Here is a 24,278-nt window from a genome sequence, read left to right as displayed (position 1 = left end):
GGCAAGGAAAAACTCCCTAAGAAACAGGAAGAAACCTTGAGAGGAACCAAGACTCAGAAGGGGAACCCTTCCTCCTCTGGTCGACACCAGATAGTAAACATTGTTAGTATTGAAAGTATTGTAGTACAAAAACAGGGAAAGAGGTCGAGCAAACTATTAATTTGAATAGATGTTTCATTCAGTCCCATTGCCACAGGTGTATAAAATCAAGCACCTAAGCCATGCAGTCTGCCTTTACAAACATTTGTGAAAGAATGGGCCGTTCTAAAGAGCTCACTGAATTTGAGTGTGGTACTGTAATAGGATGCCACCGTTGCAACAAGTCCACAAAATTTCTTCCCTTCTAGATATTCCACGAGAGTGATATTATTGAAAAGTGGAAGCATTTAAGAAGCACAGTAAAGCATGTAAAGTTACAGAGCGAGCAATAAAAGACTTAATAACTGCAGAGTTCCAAACCTCCTCTGGCATTAGCATCAGCACAAAAATGTGCGCTGGGAGCTTCATGGTATGGGTTTCCATTAGCAGGCAGCTGTATGCAAGTCTTACATCACCAAGCACAATGCCAGGCATTGGATGGAGTAGTGTAAAGCACTCCGCCACTGGACTCTGGAGCAGTGGAAACATATTCTGTGGAGTGACAGATCACGCTTCTGTATCTGACAGTCTGATAGACCAGTCTAGGTTTGGCGAATGCCAGGAGAACGTTACCGTGGAGGAGGGATAATGCTATGGGGTTGTTTTTAGGAGTTGGTCTAGGCCTCTTAGTTCCAGTGAAGGGAAATGTTAATGCTTCAGCAAACCAAGACATTTTGGACAACTGTATGTTTCCAACTTTGTGGGAATAGTTTGGGGAAGACCTTTTTCTGTTCCAGCATGACTGAGCCCCAGTGCACAAAGCAAATTCCATAAAGGCATGGTAGAGTTTGGGTGTGGAAGAATTTGACAGAGCCCTGACCTCAACCCCATCGAAGACCTTTAGGATAAACTAGAACGGAGATTGTGAGCCAGGCCTTCTCGTCAAACACCAGTGTCTGACCTCACAAATGCTCTTCTGGATGAATTGGCAAATATTTCCACAGACACTCGCTTCCCAGAAGAGTAGAAGCTGATATATCTGCAAAGAGGGGACCAACTCCGTATTAATGCCTATGGATTTAGAACTGGTAATAAAAGCTCCTCTAGGTATAATGTGTAGGTGTCCCAATATATATATATATATATATATATATTATATATATATATATATATATATATATATATATATAGTGTATCAGCTAATTAGGTTAATTGGCAACAGGTCAGTAACATGATTGGGTATACAAAAGAGTATCTCAGAGAAGCTGAGTTGTTCACCATTCTGTGAAAGACTGCATGGTGCAACAGTTCCAGAATAACGTTTCTCAAAATAAAATAGCAAAGAACTTGGGAATTTTACCATATATGATACATAATATCGTTAAAAGGTTCAGAGAATTTGGAGAAATCCATGTACACAAGGGACAAGGCTGAAAACCAGTACTGTACGGCTGTGATCTTCGGGCCTTCAGGCGGCACTGCATTAACAATAGACATGATTCTGTAGTGGAAATCACTGCATGAGCTCAGAAACACTTCCGAAAACCACTGTCTGTGAACACAGTTTCTCACTGCATCCACAAATGCAAGTTAAAACTCTACCATGCAAATAAAAAAAACATATATAAAGAGGATCCAGAAATGCTGCTGCTTCTCTGGGCCCGAGCTCATGTAAGATGGACTGAGGTGAAGTGAAAAAGTACCCTTTGTCTAATTTTTTAAAAGCATCGACACACACAGTTCAAAAGCCCGCATCCGTGATGTTATCAGGAGTATTAGTTTACATGACATGGGTGACTTGCACATCTGTGAATGTACCATTAATGCTGAACAATATATACAGATTTTGAAGCAACATATGCTGCCGTCCAGATGACGTCTTTTTCAGGTAAGGCATTTCAGCAAGACAATGTAAAACCACATTCTGCACGTATTACAACAGCATGGCTCTGTAGAAAAAGAATCTAGATGCTAAACTAGCCTACCTGCAGTCCAGACCCGCCACCCACTGAAAACATTTGGCCCATCATTAAATGAAAAATACAACAAACTGTTGAGCAGCTGAAATGCTTTATCAGGCAAGAGTGGGGAACATTTAACTTTCAAACCTACAGCATTTGGTTTCCTCAGTTTTCAAACGCTTACAGAGAGTTGTTTAAAGAAGAAGTGGTGCAACACAGTGGTAAACATGCCCCTGTTCCAACTTTTTGAAACGTGTTGCTTGCATTAAATTCAAAATGGGCATATATTTTTCAAAAAACAATTACATTTAATACTAACTAATAAAAACATTTGATTATTACTATTGTCAATTAATTATTGGGTTTAAATGATTTACATTTTGCACAGCGTCCCAACATTTTTGGAAAAGGGGTTGTATATATGAACTAAAAATTGAGGACTACTGCCTCAAGCCTACAGCCAAACGTGAGTCTCTGATTAAACTCTCATTGCCTTCTCGTGTCTCAGTGGAACTACACAATCTCCTCATATGGCAGGTCTGGCAGCTTTATTTGTATTTCTCTTAACAAATTAAAGAAGACAAGGAGGAAACGGAGCCCTAAAGCCAAGGGAGATTGCCAGAGCCACTGAAGCATCAGCGAATTTCACGTTCCCAGCTCAGTTTCCTGATTGTGTTGCAGACGCATTTCGTAATGTAATAAGGATTTCTCTTTTTGTCTGAAGTCTTTAGTGCCTGTTTGTATGACATACTGTCAAAAGTCAGTGATCAGTTCTTTTATTTCATTTTCAGTCAAAATGGCCATTAAGTTCAAAATTCAAAAATTATTAAAAGATATAGAGAAAATATAATGGCGAACAAACATGCAACACATGGTAGACCACAGAAATTGTCCCCATCAGACAAACAGTACTTAAAGCTTTCATCTTGGAGTGGAAATCAAGCTCCACTCTTGCTTCAGATCTGAAAAAATCCACAGGTGCCATCCTTCCACTGTGAGAAGACAACTCAACGCTGTGGATCTGATAGGATGTGTAGCTGTCAAGAAGCCCTTACTGAGAAAAGCAAATAGACAAAAAGCAAGACAGTTTGCAGATCAAACAAAGAAGGCTCTGGTGCTCTCAGAAAAATTCACTGGCCATCCCAGATTGTTAGATGGTGAGAAGCAGAATATGTAACCAGCTTCTAAGACTGAACTTTGCAGGTGTAGAAAAAAATGTCCTTTCAGGTTTCTTTGAAAAACTGAAAGCAAGTCTGGAAGATGTAATAAAGGCAAAGTATGGACACAAAATACTAAAAAAATGTACATAATAGTTGAGGCTTCTGTGTATTTTTTTTTTTGTTAAAATTTTCTTTTTTCCTGATTCTGAAATATAAATAACTTATATTTAATATCTGTTTTGACTTGAAATTACATGAATGGTGGTCTGTGACTTTCGCATGGTGCTTTAAATGGTGTTAATATGTTTAAAGTCGATGTGATTTATAAAATCTTTTAACTTTTTCTTCCATACTGAGACATATTTCAGAGGGAAATGCAGTATAATGGAGGGTCTCTGATGTAGCTGAGCTTTTTTCATAGGGAGGTTCGTTAATATTATTTTTCCCTGCCTGCTGGTGGACAGTGAGGTAATCAGCGACTTTTTGAGGCAAGCAAAAGTTACTGTACTTTGATCAAAGATTATATAAAAACAAGATTTTTTTTTTTTTAATGTTACGGGATGACAAACTGTGAGGAATATAGCCAGGGGCATGAAATAATAAGGTAAAAATGTTTTTGATTGTTGACTGTGAGAAAGAACAGTCTTCATGTACATAATGTTCAAGAAATGCTTTTATGTGATTTATTCATGTTGAATAGGATAGAACACAGCAGCTGAAAAAAATGAGTTTTTAGAGTGAGCCATGTCAGTCAGCCTCACTGATTTGAAGCCCACTCACATCAGTTTTGAACATTAGCCAAAAGGTCATTGCCCTCAGCTTCACTCCACTCCTACTCCTTAGTATGAGTGGCACGTATCCGGTAGAAAAAAGAGGCGCGGCCCACCCATTAACCAGCACATTTCTCTGTTCCACATCAGCGAGGGGTGGACAGCAGGCTGGCCCTGATTGCAGAAGTGGTTAATCCACTTGTTGTGGCCACCGTTCTGGGCCCAGAGCACAGCTCCTGCTTGTGGTTTTTCTCATTAGCGTGAGGCTGTACCACTCAGGAAAGGTCAATGGGGGTTCGTGAGTGGTTTTCAACAGTTTAGCACACTAAAACTTTGTTTGGACTATCAATAGAACAAAAAGGCCTTTCAGAAATGGCTTGGATACCAGGAAAAATTGCAACCTTACATTAGGGGGCCCTAATAAGCTCACCAAAATCTAAACGAACATTTTTAAATGGGTTTTGACATTTTTAGTGATATATCTTATAAAAAATGAAAGATTAATCTTTCTTTCAAAGGTAATAATCAAGAATGCTTTATTTAAAAAGTGATAAAGAACAAAAAAGATGACAGTTGTAGACTGGGCTTAAAGGGGGCTCCTTGTACCCTTTACAACTTTCATACTGTACTCAAAAATTACTAAATAAATAAGAAAACAGGACATTTGAAACACTGACATTTTTTCATTTGAAAACCCAACAATGCATTCTAAAATGTTGTCGATTGCATAATACACAATGAAGAAAGTTCGTACAGACGTGTGCAAAAGTTAGAGACTATCCTGAATAATTGGGGGTCTCTAACTTTTGCACAGTACTGTATAGACCTCAAAGCATTCAGCTTTCCCCATCTTTTTTCCATCATAGGCCGTGGAAACAGACCCGGTGCCAGTGAAGCTCTTCTACGACAAGTCCCATGACCAGGTGTGGGTGCTGAGCTGGGGAGACATACAGAAGACCCACCCTACCTTACAGGTAAGGAAGGGGATGCAGGAGTCCAACTTTCTTGGCTTAATATTAAACTAACCTTAGACTACTTTGTGTTAAATGCTGAAAGCATTCAGTAATTTGTAGTCACACATGTCTTAGCACTGTGTATATGTACAGCCATATGCAAAGGTTTGGGCACCCCTGCTTAAATTACAGATTTTGTTGATTTTTAAAGTGAAAATAAGTGAGCACATTCACTCCAGAGAACAAACTTGAATATGACAGATTTTGGTGTACAATTTCTATGTGCGGTTTAACATCATGGGGAAAAAAATCAAATATAAAATGTAGAACGTTTGCACAGGCCATACTGATTTTTCTTTGTTAAATTTGGAGAAATTTACAGTAATTGTGCATTAAAATGTGCAAAAGTGGTGTTGAGGGACGTGTTGTACTTCCACTTAGAAGATCAAAAAAACGTAATTTGACCAGAGGCCCCAAACTTCTGCATCCGACTAAATATACGTCACGTCATCAATCTCATTACATTAACCTACATTAGATCATCAGATGTAAACAGCGACAGTATGCTTTGTGTGGTGTGTACAGTATCCTGTTTGGTCACCAGTTCCATTTTTTGGTTTGAATTCCTGAATTAGACAGTAAACCCCCTGTGTTACACAGTGATGTTAGCCCTTCTGGATATTTAACAACACTGGGTGAGAATACTGTATATGTGTTTTGGGGGATTTAGCTGTAGGGCTGTCTCTCAGTTGTCTTACTTTGGGGACAGCCATTGCCGTCATCCTGTTTATGATTTGCCTGAATTGTGAGATGTCCAGAATAGGCAGGGGAGCACTGCAGGACTCGGCACCTATTATTCTCTGTCTTTCACCAAGGAAGAATCCCATTAAAATGCTATAAGGCCTACTGTCTCTACACGGAGATAAAAAACACCTTATTAACAAGGGAATCTATTTCAGTCCTCGTCAGGTTTCCCGCTCATTGTTGTTCATGCTTTCTTCTCATTCACGCAAGAACTGCATGGCCTCACATAAAGACGTGGGCAAAGAAAGACTCTTTTATCTTCCCTCCGGTTTGGTTAATTCATATTTTTACACATGTCGGAAAAAAAAAAGTCCTTGTCCATGTGTGCAACAGTGCTCAACAGTAATGAATAATTAGCAGAATGGGCATGAATCACTTAAAAATGCTAAAGAGCAGATTTTGCAGGGAAGCTACATAATGGGCTGTAGGGCATATGGATCCTCACCACAAATAAATGGCCTGATAATATCATGATCGTTCAGAACACGGGTAATTGACCTGGGCACCGGCAATTTGCGGAGGCTAGAGGCAGTACTCTCGCTCGAGTGGTGCAATATCAAACCAAGCATTTTTTATAAATGACTCAATATCCTTAGTCAAACATCTGAATTTGATTGTCAATTCATTAGATTAAACAAACGAGCAAACCACCAGCGTTAAGGGAGATAGAACAGCATTTTATTAGCTTGGCTCAGGTCCCACAGTCATCACTGAGAGTGCGGTTTTTCACAGGAGAAAGAGAACTGCCTTGTTTGCATTCATAATCAACCACACCGGTTACCTTATAAACACTGAATTTCCGACATCTGTTGTGTACAAAGCTGAAAGATGTGTTTTGTGTAATCATGATTCTGCAATGGAGTTCTTTCAGCATTTATATCAAAGACATCATTGTGCTAATAATTGAACTGTGGTTAAGCGTATAACTTAAGATCAGAATGCAAATTGAAAAGGAAACAAGAAAATCATGACTTTACTTAATCTGCAAATAATCACAATATAGTTTGGGTAGCCTGCTGTCTGTGGGAATGTGTCTGTTGTCTGTGGGAATGTTAAATTACTGATATTTCCGGAAAAATGGCAACACTTTACTGAAGGGCAGTGTTCATACTGCATAAGTCTTTCATGACAACTTAAACCTGCACAGACATTTGTAAAAGTTTGTTAAAGTTTATTCCTGGAGGCATCTGTTTAAAAATGTTACTGTACATTGATGTCAGTTGTCATGTTTTCTTATTTTTGGTAATATGTAGCCTTACGAATGCTGCCCTTCAGCAGGGTGTTAATGGAAATACTTACTGATTAATGTTAAGTTAGATTGCTAGGGGTAATTTTGAAAACACTGGCTACCCTATATGTCCAAATGTATCCAGACATCTCTTCTAATTACTTAATCATCTACTTTAGGCTTCACCTCATCAAATCAATTCAGAAACTAATTTAATACCCATCAAATGAGCAATGATAAATGCAACAGAGTCACAGGTCTCCAAGCCCCTGATAATGATTGATCACAATGCTGCCACAAGTCTTTACCCGGTCAACCAGCCTGGCCTTCAAACTAATATAGGCCAGCTTCAGCATAACTAGCACAGGACAGCACTCTGACAGAGTGGACCCTTTTTTTAATTGCAGTTTTCATTACAGTACTGTGCTGAAGTCAGCGGGCACCCTTTCACTTGTTTAATTCCAGTGAAAATAGCCATTAAGTGCAAGTTATTATTTTTCAGCGTCAGGAAAGAAACTGAAAATTTTTAACAGAAAATTACACAGAAACTTCAGCAACTAAATATAAAGTCACATTGTTCAGTATTCAGGAGACTTCAGTCCAATCCCATTTCTTATTTTTACCCCTACCCCTTGTTTTTGAGTGTCACCTTGCCCCTTGGAACTGAGTAACCTCGCTGCTGGTCTTTAGTTAAATTTAGGACATCATATGCCTTCAAAGAGGGGGAATGCGACAATTATTTATCACCCCCCCTAATTCTTCGGAGATATGAAGCTGAAGTCAGCTATTCTCCAGCTTCTTATTGGAATTCTTCCGTTGCATCTTAAAGCGTGCATCAGTTGCATTCTGGCGCCTCAGGTGGAATAGGAAATTTAGCTAGCTAGCTACTAAGACATTAGCGTATTTTCTAAGCTTATGATGAAAAGGACCATAATACATTGAAACAACATTAAACTAAGTTAATGCAATGGTTAATAATTAATAATGTAACAGAGAAAATACTCAGATTTGTGGGTTTCTTTGGTCTCTTGTCCAGCCATCTTGTTCCTGCTTCTTTTTCCTCATAGCACTTCGTTTGGAGTGAGCCTCTGAAAAAACTCCATTTAGAGGGCCATGAATTCCCAACACTTCGCCCTACCCCTCTATCTCAACAAAAATCAGGACACCCTACCCCTAGGCGTGAACATACAAAATGGAGGGCTATGGGCTAAGTGGTAGGGACAAGGGTTGAAATGGGATTGGGCCTTCCTTTCTTTTTCAAGAAATCTACAGGAATACTCTTCCACACCACCAAAGTTCAGGCACATTCAGTGGTGCTGAGGTCTGGGCTCTGGGGTGGCCAGTCCATTGTTCTGAGAAAACCAGCAGCTTCTTTGTCTATTTCCTTTTCTCAGTAACGGCTACTTGACAGCTTTACGTCCACTCACACCAAAAGTGTTGTTGTCTTCTCACAATGGAAGGATGGACAGAAACACCTGTGGATTTTTGCTTCGGACATGATGCAATAGTGGAGCTTGATTTTCTCCAGTATCTCAATTATGAGAGCTTAAAGTACTGTTTATCTGATGGTGACAATTTTGCTGGTCTACCAGGTCTTGCAGGGTTTTTAGGAGTCACATTGTCTCTATAACTTTTAATCAGTTTTGATATTTTCTTATGCAAATGTTTCTAATCTCTTCAGAAATGACTCCTGAAAAAGAAATACCTTGTGCCTAATGGCCGTTTTGTCAGGAAATGAAATAAATGAAGAGGGGTCTCTGACTTTTTCACAGTACTGTATATTTCTGCCCTTTTGTTTTTCTTTGGTCTTTGTTCTCTGGTTGCAACAACAAAGCTGCTTTCTTATTTGCTTTAGATTCTGAAGAAGTATGATATTTTTGGTAAACGCTGGGCACATTAATAGCACAGCAGTCTCTGGCAGTGTCCAAACACTGTGCAGGCCATGATTAAGCATTTGTCGTGAAAGCTGCAGGGTGGCCCACACCAGAGACTACACACGTACTCCATTACCATGGTGATAAGATAAGATAAACCTTGAAAGCAGTGCCTCTGTATCTATATTTATCCAGAAATCTCTTTTATGTTCCATAGGATGGGTTCTGTTCTTACATCCTGTCCCGTTTCATCCGTATTTTAAATCTGTTTATTGCGTAGTTTGAATGATGCTATGCCACAGTGTTTGAAATATTGTTTTTTTTCTTTGCTTACATTAGTATTGCACTGTTTCAGGTCATTGCGCAGGCCAGTGTAGGAGAGCTGCACCACACCATCCGCACCAAGTTCCAACGGGTAGAGGACTTCTACATCCCACCCACCAACCTCATTATTACTCACGTTAGGTACGAGATGTCAGCTACCCTGGCATAACCTCTAAAAACTCATCAAAATTATAATTCCTAAAAGGAGAAATGGGCAAATTATAACTGTAATTAAAAAGAAAGTGCTTAGTGAATACAAAAAAGACTATTAACCTTTCTTTGACCATTGTCGTCTCAGGTTTGGCTTTGTCTTTTTGAAAGCGGAGGCTGCGGTGCATAAAATTGACCTGGAGACCCTCCATCGCGTCAAGACCATCAGTTTGAAGAACTATAGCTGTGTGCCTGCGAGCATGGCTTATACTCACTTGAGTGGCTACTACTTCATCCAGTGCCAAGGGAAGAACAATTCCAGCCCACAGCTTCTGGTTGACAGTGTTACTGATGCCGTCATTGGGCCTAACCGTGGTGTCACCGGACATCCTTTTGTGTCACCAGACGGTCGCTATGTGGTCACACCAGACAATGGGAACAGCAAGCTTCAAATTCAGACCATCTCATTCCAGGGTGAACTTCAGTTAGGCCCAAAGTTGGACGTCCCAGCTCCTGTATCAGACTTGGTTTTCCAGCCATCTTTTGCTGAGTCCAACCAGTATGTGACGGTCACCTCCTCGGCTCAGGGTTCTGACCTCCTCTTTTCCAACCTGTCCACGGGGGCGAGCAAAGTGGTCAGGAGCCTCAAAGAGCCGCTTCCAGCCAAACACTGGCCTTGGGGCAGTGCCAACAGAGTGGTGGTATCCAGTGGCCTGTTTGGGCAGTATTTGGTCACACCTTCAGCGGAGTCACTGTTTGTTCTGGACGGCAGACAGAGCAGCCTTCACTGTGAGGTGTCAGACATCAAGCGAGGAAACACAGTGGTCTGGATCGGCGAGGTATGAGCCATGGACCGCTGGCCGGTTCCGCGCCCATCGGCGTTGGCCAGTCAGGCCAATGCCACGGAACACTTTCGAATGGACATAAGTGGACTCAACCCTGGGACTGAGCGAGAGGAACACACACGGGTTACTGTAAGAAAAGTACACACACACACAAAATAGAGTAATTGACATCTATTAAGGAACCTATTACGTTAAGAGGGATTGGGTGATGATGCCCTTCAGTGCAACAGTGATCTATGAGCACTCACCCAGCCAAGAGATGTACATTTTTTTGCACTTCCTTGTAACACAGATATAGTAAGTTAAGCAAAACAAGAAAGGATAGATGACAAACCTTTTGAAAATGAACTATGCACAAAGCTAATATTAATTTCTTTAGACTTCAGCATTTTGTTTTGTTTTTCCCAGGATGTCTGTCTATCACCAATGCTGCATATAGTCACTATAAGAAATATGTCTGTCAAATGAAAATGTGTCTTTTTGAAACTACGTTCTGTCTCTTGCTAGTGAACATGATAGTGTCTGTCTGCCTTGTCAAAACGTTTTCTTACTAGACTCAAATCAATGGTTTGTTACACAGTCTTCAGTCTCCATTAAGAATGTTCATATTCCACCAAGTTCTGTTGGTTATTCATTCATTAAAAAGCAAAAATATACAGGAACATGTCCTGATCTAGATCAAGTGAAGTTGTGAAAACCCTTCTTACTAGCTACAACCTTTTATCCTCAAAGCCTGTCTGGTGCAAAAATGTATTTATTTATTTCTAATATACATATATTTTCTATTAAGTATACACCAAGCACATCACAGAAGTTCTGGCTGAATCACATATTATTCTCAACAGTTTCTTTTTTCATTTCTTTAGTATTCATTTTGTTTGTTTTTCTTATTTTCCAAGTGCCCCTGACATTTATAGTATATATGTTGCAACAACATCTTATATGAATACAACAAAAGTCCAGTATCCTGTTATTTATGTTCAAATGTTATTACAAATGCCACAGTACATATAGATCAAGAAGAATGAAAGTAATATGCAAGAAATAAAAAAATGAGAATAATTTGATTTGGGCCTGATGCAATAATACACTACTGTTCAAAAGTTTGGAATCAGTAATATAAAACAGATTTGATTGCATGTACCAGGGGCATAGGTACATTGGGGTCTGGGGGGGGCTTGAAAACCAGGACCCCCTCCCCCCCCCCAACAATTCTGATCAGTAAAAAACAGTTCTATGATGACAACGAAATTATTACAAAATGGAATACTAGTTGTGCAAAGGTGCTGTTTCTTGCATTCTTATGGCTTAAACAAATAAAATACACTATCGCAAATTATGGCAGATGCTGTCATCATAGCAGCATTCACATTTCTGTGAATTGGCGTCAATTATGCAAAACTTTTTCCCAACATGTAAACAGAGCATTAGCTTGCTCCATTGTTTGGTGAGAACTTAGCTGGAGAGTAGTAGTACTTTATTGTGGTGAAGAAAACAAACTTCAGTACTGTCAAAACAAACGTCTACACCCATTCGCACTAGACCTTAACACTTAAGTGACCCTTATTAGTCCCACAACAGGGAAACTTCACCGCCGCATTTTGACCCATCCATGCAGCAAAACACCACATACACACTGGTGAACACGCTTGTCCGGAGCGGTGGGCAGCCCTATCCACAGCGCCCAGGGGGGCTTCAGCTTTGCTCGAGGGGACTTCCTTCACGCTTCACGTCAGCTTGAGGGATCGAGCCGGCGACCTTCTGGTCACAAGGCTGGTTCCCTAACCTCCAGCCCGCGACTGCCCCAACAGAGGGCTTCCCTGACCGGGAATCAAACCCAGGCCGCAGTGCTGAGAGCACCGAATCGTAGCTACTAGACCACCAGGGTCTTAATTAATTTAATTAAGGGACACTTAATGGTGAAAAAACTAGGACAACAGTTAACTAGCCTTTACTCGCTGGGGTATGCTGTCAGTTTTTATAGTAGCTAAAATTAGCCAGTTAAATGCATGGTGAGCAATCATATGTTTAATATTTTAAAAAATTGTTTCCCTCTGATTACCGCATGAGTAAATTTCTAACAATGTAGCTATAATGAAGTTGGCTAGTTGGAAATGGTCTTTGGGCCTTAATGCTTGATAGCTGGCCCCCCATCCTGTAAATATGCCCCCCTTGAATGAAATTCTGACTACGCATTGGCAGGTACATGCAACTTCTTAGAATTCAACTAATTCGTCTGATAATCTATATCTTCTAATCAAGAAATTACTGTGAAAACATAATTACAAATTATATTTTGTCATTTAATAATTTTTTGGTGTTCCCAAAATACTTTATTGAAATATTGAATTAACCAGTTTGAAATACCTTCTGATATGGGTATAGTATACTATAGGGTACAATATTACAATGTACACTGTTTAGGTAATAGAATAAAATAACAGCAGTTATTAATATTACAAATGATTCTACAAGGTAGTGTATATAAAATATGTAAAATCTGGATTTAAGTGGTTGTTGATTTTAAGGATTTACTACGGTTTTATGTATAAAAAGGTCATAAATTGGTTGGACTTAAAGTAAGGAAGTTATTGACTGTTCTAGCTGCTTCTTCTTACAGAAATAGTGCCTCCCCTAGACAACGCTTTGCCAGATCCCACAAGAAATCACCCCAAAAAAGCCAGACTGTGATTGTAACACTGGGGAGCTTTTCTTGTACCTTCAGTCATTAAGTGATTTCATACCCTTTTCAAGTGGAAAAGGAGTTTTTAGCAACATCAGACCACTGTTGCACTGATGCAAACTGAAGTAATACGACCAATTTAGGAATTTCTAACCACAGGCAAATGTACAGTATAGGATCTAGGTTTGTTAGCATTTAAGATGGCCAGATGGATTAGCTTGAATTCAGTGTTATAGGGCACATGCACTTGGTATATGTCAGTTCAAGTCTTCTTTAAGGGTGGCATACCAAATTCATATTCTGTGGAGGATCACAAAGTTTTAACAGCAAGTTTAGATTACCAGGTAACAATAAGTTCCAATTTCTGGCCTTTACATTCATTAATCACCTGCACATGGCTCTGAGTTTGCATCCTTTAAATGTAATATTCACGTGTCCCTGTTAAAGAAACATTAAAGAAAACCCGACCAGAACCTAAACCATGTCAGTGAAATAGACATTAGACTCATTGTTGTAATTCTATTGTTCTCGTTAGAACACTGAAGAAAAAAAATGTACAGATTTGAGTTTTGTGTGTTCTGCTTTATGACGAAAATGGTTTGTAAAAAAACTGACTAATAAAAAAGGAATAAAAAAGTGCAGCTGTGTTGAATAAATTGCTTTTGACATGATTCATAACAACTGTTCACAAAGTGCTATAAAACATTTTGTTGAAGCAAAAACAGGCCAAAACAGCATCCAGACAGAAAACTTCCTCTTTCTTTTGAGTTCAAATGATACAATTAGTAGTAGCATTAGCAAATAAATGGTCAGGAAATGATCAAGAATTAAACAAATAAAGGAAAGTATGGGATAGCCTTTCCCATTAATTTCCATAAACGTTGAAGTCTTGTGGGTAAATTTACAGAGAGCTTTTTACAGAAAGAAGAGTCAGTGTTGTTCTGCTCAAACAAGCCATCTGGACTCTAACCAGGCGACACATAAGCCTGATGGCCTTGATCTTGGGCCACTTCTTGGTGGTCTTTGCAGTGTGAGCAGGACCATTGTTGTGTTGAAAAGTAAAATGTGATCGTTCCTCTTTAGAGGAGGGAAGCCTTTCTGCACTATTTTTCTGTATTCCAAAGCATTAATTGACTTTTCACAGTGAAGTAGCTCACCGGTACCAGCAGCTGTAAAGGCTCCCCACACCTTGACACGTCTACCTCCGTGCTGAATGGCAGTAGAGATGCATTCAGAGTTGTATTTCTCACCTCTTTAAAGGCACCTCTCTGAACCATCACCATGCAACTCAACTTGTGATTCTTAATCAAACTTTCCATATTCTGCCAAAAATTTCATTCTGTTCTTGATGTTTCTCTTAGACAGCAGTGTCTTTTTAACATACCTTCTAGATACAAAACCTGTATTAGACAACATTCTGGTTATTGTTATTCTCAAAAAAGTCTTGTTTTCTGTGTCTTGAATTCTGCCAGTTTTTCAAAGTTTTTTTCCTGTCTTTGAGAACTGTAAATTTCAGCAAGTGGTCATCTCTGTTTGAAGAGGCTTTGGGCCTTCTAGATCTTTTCTTTCTGCCAACATCACCTGTTCTTTCAAATCATTGACCTATTATCTGAATAGCTGATAGTGAAATTGGGATTTGCTGTGATTTTATGGTATTGTACATTGTAGAATAGCTGCAGGTGGCCTGATGAAGACCAGCTATGTGGTTTCTGACAGCAACCCCTGCATGATATTTTGCTTTCTTTGGAGCAGATGTTTTTACTCGTTTATGTTGTGACTCAGATCTCTACCTGTAGATATCTGTCAGTCCTGGTTCTATTTAGGAGCAGGCTTTTCAGGCTTGTGATGGGCTGCATCAGGTGTAGTAGATTACCAAATAACAACTAATCAAAGTAAAAATACAACCCAGAAGATATTTTGGAAAATTCTGAACACCCATAAAGTGTTAGTTTGAGTTTTAAAACATTTTCCCCCAACAGTTCACTTGACCAGCGATGAGCAAATGGTGGCACAGGTTGTTGATCAATTTCTAATCAAAGATTTGTTGTTAAAGCCATTAAAAGCCTAATATTTTGCAGTTTTGAGTTTGGCCAATTTTTTGAGGGCATTAAGCTCAGCAGTAAGTGTGTTTTTGCCTGTAAAAACAATTAATATATAGCATTAGAATAAATACAAATAAAGAGAAAAACAGTAAAATGTTTTGTTTTAAAGTAGGATTTTGGTCAGTGTTGATATCTTGGTAATATCTTGGTTAGAAGAATACAGTTAGAAGAACACAGGTTTGGTTCCTTACTTCCTGCTGCACTCCATCCATCGCATAGATTTTTTTAATTCAGCAGCACAACTGATTTAAATTAATGTAGATTGATTAGCTGATAGTAACTGTAAATGCTGGGCTTCCTCAAGGAATAGTTAAGCTAACACACTGACACACAAAATCACAATCTACTGTTTATTTGCTTTTTTTCCCTATTTCCTCTAATGCTGTAAATAAATGCTTACTGCCCAGATATATAGCTTTGCCTATTTTCTCAGATGTTTAAGACTGTTGCACTGTACTGTATATATACAGTACTATGCAAATGACAGAGAAAAGCCTTCTTTAATTTAATTTCCATACATAGTCAAAACATTACTGATACCTAACAAATTAGTTATCAGTAATTCATTTTTCAGTGCCAATGGCAGAATACATGTTGCTGCTGTCAGGACAAAACCTTGTATCTCCATTTTTGTCATTTTTCAGTTTTTGACATGATTTGAAAATGCCTGCCGCTCTTTACATTGTGTGTAAATTTCATGATGCATAGATCGAGAAAAATGGCCAAAAAAACTCTGGTTCCAGTGACTTACATTAAAAGTAAAGTAAGTTTTTTTCTTCTCCTGTTAAGTTACTATTATGGAGATGCGAGGTTTTGTTCCAACAACAGCAATATAAGCCTCGACTAAATGTCATATCAAATTTTTCAGTATTTAGAGTGTCCACACTTTTCCTATATTTACAGCTTCTGTTCTTTTCAGAAGACTTCCAAGAATATTTTCCAAAGTTTAGTCTTAGAAGTTAGTTGCATTTTCTGCTTCTCACAATCCAAGTAATCCCAAACACATTGTGATGTTTGGTTACTTGTGTTCTTTTTACTTTTTTATCAAAGCGGATTATTCAATCAATTCTAAAATATAACCTGAAAAATGATTAACTTGTACTGAGTGGCTGTTTAAACTCGAGTTTGAAGAAATGAAGGATGGTCTCTGACTTTTTCACAGTACTGTACGTTCATGTGACAGAACAGAGAACTGACAGAAAACTCATTAGCAGTTCACCTCTTTTGGGGGTGGAACATAATTTGTCCCAGATAGTAGCTGTCCTTTACACACTCTGTATTTGTTATGCAAATTTCTGTTTTCTGCTCATTGAGTTATGAATATCTTGCATCTCTTCGCATCATGTTCAACTCCAACTCCATTTGTCTTCATTAGGCTTTCTCTGCTCCAAGCCAGCTTCAGTTTCAGAGCCTCATTCTGAAACATACGCTTGCTACTGTGCTGAAAGCTGAACTGAAGCTTTTCTCCCATAATTGGACAGAATATATAAACATGAAATGCGAACAGGTATAGCTTGCATTATCAGTTGTCATTTCAATATTAAACTAAACTATTTCATCAAGGTCAGAGATAAAGGTCTGCTCTCAAACAATAACATTACAAATAAAGATATTCTGTACTATTACCTTAAAGGCTTCTCCAAAAGGGGCTGGTTGAAAAAAAATGCAAGGAAAAAAAGTGTCATAGTTTTAAATAGCTTTTGTTGGATTAGTATTAGTTAGTTGTTTGTTTTTGCAGCCTATTTAATATCATTCTATAAAATGTTACATTTACCATGCAGTGCCAGTGCATGGTTTAAACACTCTTTCACAAGGGTTTTGACTTGTTTCCACATTTTACCATAACAGTGAATCAGTGACATCAAAGCTATGAAATAACATATGAAATTATGCAGCAACAAAAAATCTTCCATTTTAAACTCGTAGACTTGTCAAAGAGGTGCCCTTTTGCCTTGGTACAGATGTAGACACTCTTGGTATTCTCTCAAGCAGCTTCTTGAGGAGCCACCTGAGATGCTTTTCCAACAGAACTGAAGAAGCTCCACATATGCTGAGACCTTGTTGGCTGCTGGAAGCACTGATGAGCCAAAACATTATTGCTATCTGCAGTACATGCTGTTGATCCTCCGTGTACAGCCAAAACAACTTTGACCCACCAACAAGACTCTGGAGAACCTCTCAAAGTGCCCTGTGGTATGTGGAATCAAGATGTTTGCAGTAGATACTTTAAGTCCTGGAAGTTGTAAGGTGGAGCTACCATGGATCAGGCATCTTATTGTAGCACATCCCACAGATGCTCGATTGGATTGAGATCTGGGGAATTTGGAGGCCAGGATAACGGCTTGAATTCATCATGTTCCTCAAACCGTTCCTGAACAATGTGTGCATTGCTGGGTTAGCATGGGCACACTGCGGCTATGTAGCCCCATACACAGCAGGGTGTGATGCCCTGTGCATTGTGACACATTCCTCCCGTAACTATCATTAAACATTTCTGTAACATCTGCCACAGTAGCCCTTCTGTCTGGCCGTAATGATTTGGCACTTGTCAAAATCACTCAGGTCTTCATGCCTGCCCATTTTTTCCACATCTAATACGTCAACTATGAAAACCAGCTGTTTGGCTTACCATTTAATATATCTCAATACATGACATTCGCTGTTGAACATTGTTTGCTTCATCAGTGAATGGACACATGTTTTGGTTGATCAGTGTAGTCTTTACATTTAGATCATTGGTTTTGGAAATTAATTCATACATAGCCCTGAATTACACATAAACCTTTTGATCAAAATGGATTTAAGATTATTCAGTCAAATGGGTCCAAACCTTTGACTGATGCTGTAGTGTGTATGTACAACCTCAATTCCAAAAAAGTTGGGATGCTGTGTGAAAATAAATAAATGTAAATAAAAAAAAAGAATGCAATGATTTGCAAATCTCATAGACCCATATTTTATTCACAATAGAACATAGAACACATATCAGCTGTTGAAAGTGAGACATTTTACCATTTCATGAAAAACATTGACTCGTTTAGAACTTGATGGCAGCAACGCATCTCAAAAAAGTTGGGGCACGACCATGTCTACCATTGTCTGGCATTCCCTCTTCTTTTAACAACAGTCTGTAAACGTCTGGGAAGTGAGGAGACCAATTGCTGGAGTTTTGGGAGAGGAATGTTGTCCCATTCCTGTCTGATATAGGATTCTAGCTGCTCAACAGTCCTGGGTTTCTTAATGATGCACCAGATGTTTTCTATTGGTGAAAGGTCTGGACTGCAGATGAGCTTTGGCCCAGAGAAGATGGCGGCGTTTCTGGATCGTGCTGACATATGGCTTCTTCTTTGCATGATACAGCTTTAACTTGCATTTGTGGACTGCATGGCAAACTGTGTTCACAGACAATGATTTCTGGAAGTGTTCCTGAGCAGATGCAGCGATTTCCAGTACAGAATCATGCCTGTTTTCAATGCAGTGCCGCCTGAAGGCCCGAAGATCATCCAGTATCTAGTATTGACCATCGGTCTTGAACCCTTGCGTACAGGGATTTCTCCAGATTCTCTGAATCTTTTGATGATATTATGTACTGTAGATGGTGGGATATCCAAAGTCTTTGCAATTTTACATTGAGGAGCATTTTTTCCCAAAATTGTTCCACAATTTTTAGACGCAGTTTTTTGCAGATTGGTGAACCTCTGTCCATTTTTGCTTCTGAGAGACTCTGCCTCTCTAAAATGCTCTTTTCATACCTAGTCATGTGTGTTAGTTGCAAATTGCTTCTCCAGCTGTTTTTTATTAGTACCGCTTACTTTTCCAGCCTTTTGTTGCCCCTGTCCCAACTTTTTTGAGATGCGTTGTCGCCATCAAATGAGTTAATGTTTTTCACATTTTTTTTCCAATATGTTAAATTCAACAAAAAGTTTATTCCCTGTAGAGGGTATATTATTTTCAACAAAACATGCCATTTGACGACAAGCACCCAACCTTTGCATATAATTGTACATTGTGAAATGTAAGAACATGTGTACTGTCAAATTTCCCTCTCTCTCCCTGCTATAATAACACAAGTTGGATCACAAAATAGTCAATGCAGTATCTGCTCATGTTCTTTGCAAAACGAACAAGGAAAATGAAAGATGCTATGATAAAAACTGAAGAGTTTTGATGCCAGTGGTTCTTCTCCAAAAAAAGGAAATCCAGAAGAGTTTTCAGAAGAAACCTCATCAGCATGTTATATAATATGGTGTATATACAAAGCATGTGAGACATAAAGCTTAAGAAATCAAATTTAATATCTGTACTTTAAAGGTTATACAAGTAATAAATGCCACAGGGAGTAATGGCGCATTCACAGGACCAGCTTTCCTGAAGGCAGTGTTCAAATCCAGTCCCAGTTCAAACAACAAGCAAACAGGCCACTAGACATCAGGCTCACCAGCACTGAGAGAAAACATGATTTGGATTCCCTTGAAAGAGCAAAACCTTTTCAGAGTAGAACAGGGTAAGGATTCATTGTTAGAAATGCTTAAAGTTAGCTTTAATGTTAGTGCAAAAGGCTGGTGCTATAAATCATGAAAAAAGAATAATAGGGTCGCTTGTCTGATAACAATTACAAAAGTTTGAGATTGTAGCCAAGCACTTTTAAGGTCAACTTTCCCTGACTGGCCCTAAAATAATTCCTGCTACATCTTTGGCACAAAATATACCAAATATTGTATCAGCCAAGATAGGGGTAGAATGCTCACAGGAACGCATGCAATGAGTGTCCAGCATCATATGTTGATAAGCAGAGGTAATTTCTCTTGGTTACTGGGAGTAGAGCTTATAAATCAGTTTGCAGGTGGCCAAGGTCATTGGGCAATGCCAGAGTGGGTAATGAGGAAAGTTCCCAGTTGGACGGCTGGTAGCGTTTTGGACTGGTTACTGTGTATGCTTTTATATTGATAGTCTTCTTCAATCAATATACTAGATCAATATTCTAGATCATCACTATGAAAATAAAAGTTGAGTTGAAAAGCTTACAGCACCTGGTATTCCCAGGCGGTCTCCCATCCAAGTACTAACCAGGCCCGACCCTGCTTAGCTTCCGAGATCAGACGAGTTCGGGCGTTCTCAGAGTGGTATGGCCGTAAGCGGAAGCTGATCTCCAATACAGCCCCATTATAGCTTCTATCCACTCTATAAACCATTTTACTTATTCTTTTTAAGTTTTCTTCCTTGAACCTTGACAAAATTAGCTTTCCAAGCTGTTTACAATGGACTATTACATTAATAGCTGAGCTGAAAAGCTTACAGTACCTGGTATTCCCAGGCGGTCTCCCATCCAAGTACTAACCAGGCCCGACCCTGCTTAGCTGCCGAGATTCTGATGGCAATTCCTCAGGGTCACTGTCTTATCATCTTGCTAAAGCCAATGGTTTTAACCATGTCATAATTTTAACAGAAAATTAATTTTACTGTAGCCCTAAGACAGTGCATTAGTATCATTGGTCAGCGGTTGTTAAAGTACACGTATTCGCTGTTAAATAGATTTATTTCCTATCAGTTCAAGGTTGATTCATAACTTGGTTATTAGCCTTTTGATTTATTTGACTAGATCATGCTACAATAGAGCTCTTGTCTTTTAAGCCATAAAACTTGTTCTGTGGGTACCTTGCATTAGTTTTGCTTCCAGCTTACACTGTTTTCACAGTGATGTTGATAAATGAATAAATGTAAAGGTAGAGTCATATAATGTTTTTCTACAGGGAACACACTTCAATATGGCAGTTTTCCACAATTTTTTGATTTATTTACTGAGTTTAACATAAAACATGAAATGTGCCATACATTTTGCACAGACCACATTTTCTGTTTTTTTTTTTTCCAATATGTTAAATTCAGCAAAGAAACAGAAGAATTGTGCTCTCTGTAGAGGACAAATGAGCTTACTTTTACCAGGTAAACTTGCATATGCCTGTAAATAGCCCTAGTATATAATAGTTTACACAGATTAGTTCATTTTAAAAATAACAATTTTTCTAATTTACTGCGAGAGCCAGGGGTGTATAAATCACCACAGGCAGACACGTGACATGCCATGATGCATTAAATTTAATCAGTGTTTAGTGGGTCGACTCCAGCCTATTGCAAAACTCCCAGCAGGGCCGCCTCCTTTGACAGCGGCTATCTGATCATCTTGACTGATGCTTGGATTCTGCGCGGAGGTCAATGGTTTGATAACCCCTGTACTGTTAGTTCGTGTACTCCCCCAGGTTATCCACAGTCAGAGATAGTGGCTAGTGGTGAGGGCACCAGCTTTCAGTGTTCAGCCACAATTCACAGCTGCAATCTGTATAGCTAAGTGTCCTACACAGCCTCCAATCCATGGGCTTCATTGACAGCATTTTGCTAGTGGAGGAAGTTGTCAATACCCTCTCCATCACTGTCATGCTGCAACAAAAAAAGTCAATTCCTGTGGAGGCTGCAGTCACAGACCACAATGCTCTGGTCTCTGGGCGTAATTGCATGCGTATTTACATGGTACTTTTCACCGCACTGTGACTTCTAATCAATCAGCGTGAGGCATTTTTGCTCTATCAGCCTTGATGTGACATCTTGCACTGAATAATTGTTTATTAAGAAGGAGGAGGTGCTTAATTAACCATTTCATGTAAATAACTGAACCACTACTCACTGAAATGAATGAAGCTTCAATCTTCAGTCAGTACACTTCAATCAAAGATTACGGGACAATCAAGATTTTGAAATCCATGCTAGTCTATGCTGGTCTCATTTTGGTTTAGTTGGTCACTTAGCATGGTTATGCCGTTATACCAGTGTACCAGCATCCAGAACACAACATATGATGACCAGAATTACAGCTTCCATTACCAAACCAGAATCAGAATCATTTTACTTCGCCACATGCTACATATAGAAGAAATTTGTCTTGGTGTGTGCACATACGCATGGCGTAACATCCTGATCAGACCAGACAAGCACACAGACTATTACCAAGTATTTAACTAAGCGACAAATAAAATATAGTAGATAGAATACAGAATAAGAAAGAATACATAAAGGCACTAAAATATGTGAGAACAGCTGTACAAATACAGATATGAGTATCTATACATATGCAGGTCTGAGGAGACATATAATATAATAGGGAAAAGGAGGTTTGTTGGTTTTGTTTAAGTTTAAAGTGCGGAGTGTCCATTGTGGTTAATGAGTGCTACAGCTCTGGGTTAAAAGCTGTTAGCATGTCTGGTTGTGCTGGATTTGATGGCCCTGAATCTTCTACCAGATGGAAGTCTGGGAGAGGTGATGTCTAGGATGAGAGTGGTCTGCTGTAATTTTGCCAGCATGCTTCATCATCTTGTTGTAGATGTCCTGATGCATTGGCAGACTACGTCCAGTGATCCTCTCCGCTGTCTTGATTATGCACTTGCATGTTCTTGTTAGGGGGAGGAACCAAACCAGATGCTTATGGTTGATGTGAAGATGGACTCAATGATTAAGAACTGGATTATCAGGTAGGTTGAATTTTTTCAACTGTCTCAGGAAAAACACTCCCTGCTGTGCTCTCTTAGCTATAGAGACAGTGTTCCTCTCCTACCCCAGGTCCCTAGATAGCTTTGTGCCCAGGAACTGGAGTGACTCCAGAGTGGAAACCACAGAGCTATTGATGTTGAAGTGGTTGCTGGTACACCAGGAGACCAGCTGCTTGACTTCTTTTGTGTAGGCAAACTTATCACCGCTGGCTATGAGGCCAACAATGGCAGCTGCAAACTTCAGCATCTTCACAGCTGGTTCCTTGAAAATGCAGTTGTTTGTGCAGAGACTGAAGAGAAGGGGCAAGAGCATGTAATCTTGTGGAACTCTAGTACTGAGGGTACCGGGGGTCTGATGTGTGTTTTCCATATCGCACCTGCTGTCTCTTCTTTGTCAGGAAATCCGCGACCCACTAGCAGATGGAATCTGGCAGCATCTTAGTTTAAGGGTAGTTATTTCTGGTATAAATAGGTCCAATATAGTGTAGAAATATTTCTGTTATTTGTGTCCTCTGCACTTTTGTAAGTTGCTCGGGATAAGAGCATCTGTTTAATTCCATAAATGTAAATATAAATCTGGCACAGACAGTTGGGACAGTTTGACCTGCAGCAGGTCTGGCACTGTTGAAAGCCCAGCTGGAGCCCACAAACAGAACTCTAGTGTAGGTTCCAGGACTGTCAAGATGCTGTAGAATGAAGTACAGAACCAAGTTGACTGCATCATCAGCTATATGCGAACCTCAGGAGTTCCAGCAAAGGTTTTTGTAATGGCCTTCACGTGGACTAGAACCAGGTGTTCAAAGATCTTCGTGTCTAAAGAGGACAGTGCTAGTGTAGTCATTTAGTCCAGTAATGATGTTTTTTGGGGGGGACTGGAATGATGTTTGAGGTTCCAGTGATTTGTTGAAGATTTTTGAGAAAAACATCACAGCAGGGCTTCAGAGTGGATGGATTGACCATGTATGGCTGGAGCTTTTCTCACCTTTTGTCTATTGAAGAGTCTGTTGACGTCCTGCTTATTGATGGTGAGATGAGCAGGAGGCAGAGGTAAGAGAGCCAGGGTGGGGGAGGAGGGAAGTGGACCGGAGGACAAAGGGAGAAATCTGTCCTTTGTGCATTCAAATCTGCAGTAGAACGCATTCAGGTTGTTGGTGAGTTGGTGGTCGTTCAGAGGAAGGCGAGTTTTTCTCACCTTGTAGTTGGTGATCTCTTGGAGGCCTTTCCAAACTGAAGTTGGGCCATTAGCAGCAATGTAACTTTTTAGCTTTTCTGAGTGTTTTTTCTTTGCTCCTATACAGTTGGATACAGCAAACACTTGGCTTTCATAGTCGACATGTTTGATGAGGAAGTAATGGGCAAACATGAAGATCAGAGCAACTTTGACAAGGGTCAAATCATTATGGCCAGATGACTGGGTCAGGGAAAACAGCAAGGCTTGTGGCATGTTCCCAATTAGCAGTTATGAGCACCTACCAACAGTGGTCCAAGGAGGGCCAAACCACAAACTGGATGTTGAGCACTCAAGGCTCATCAATGTGCAGGGCAACAAAGGCTATCCTGGCAGTCCATTTCAGTTCATAAGTGTGCACCATTTACCTGAGGAAGTAGGACGCTCTGTGGGAAGAAGACAAGCCGGTGGAGGGAGTGTGATGCTCTGGGAAATGTTCTACTGAGAAACCCTGCATCCAGACATTCATGTGGACACCCATTTGACACGTGCCACCTACTTAAACATTGAAATAGACCAGTAGACACCTTCATGGCAATGCTATTCCCTGATTCCTGTGACATCAGAGAAATGAGAGAAT

At 39.6% G+C, this 24,278-nt stretch overlaps 1 protein-coding gene and 1 non-coding gene across 2 annotated transcripts in view; one reads left to right on the top strand and one right to left on the bottom strand.

Annotated features, from left to right (window-relative positions):
- fstl4 (follistatin-like 4) overlaps positions 1 to 10,799 on the top strand; it is a 224,068-nt gene extending 213,269 nt beyond the window's left edge. The window contains exons 13-15 of the mRNA XM_036589017.1: positions 4,836 to 4,943; positions 9,184 to 9,293; positions 9,451 to 10,799. Coding sequence (XP_036444910.1) covers positions 4,836 to 4,943; positions 9,184 to 9,293; positions 9,451 to 10,147 — 915 coding nt within the window. The 3' untranslated portion in view covers positions 10,148 to 10,799. The remainder of the gene's footprint in view (positions 1 to 4,835; positions 4,944 to 9,183; positions 9,294 to 9,450) is intronic.
- A 9,151-nt stretch (positions 10,800 to 19,950) lies between these two features.
- LOC118820721 lies at positions 19,951 to 20,069 on the bottom strand. Its single transcript, XR_005008267.1, has one exon. It is a non-coding gene; the product is annotated as a 5S ribosomal RNA (ribosomal RNA).
- Positions 20,070 to 24,278: the final 4,209 nt, after the last annotated feature.

Source organism: Colossoma macropomum, unplaced genomic scaffold, assembly GCF_904425465.1.
Source record: "Colossoma macropomum unplaced genomic scaffold, Colossoma_macropomum, whole genome shotgun sequence".
NCBI classification, from domain to species: Eukaryota; Metazoa; Chordata; class Actinopteri; order Characiformes; family Serrasalmidae; genus Colossoma; species Colossoma macropomum.
Note: the sequence above shows the minus strand (reverse complement) of the source record. Positions and strands in the feature narration are given on the sequence as shown.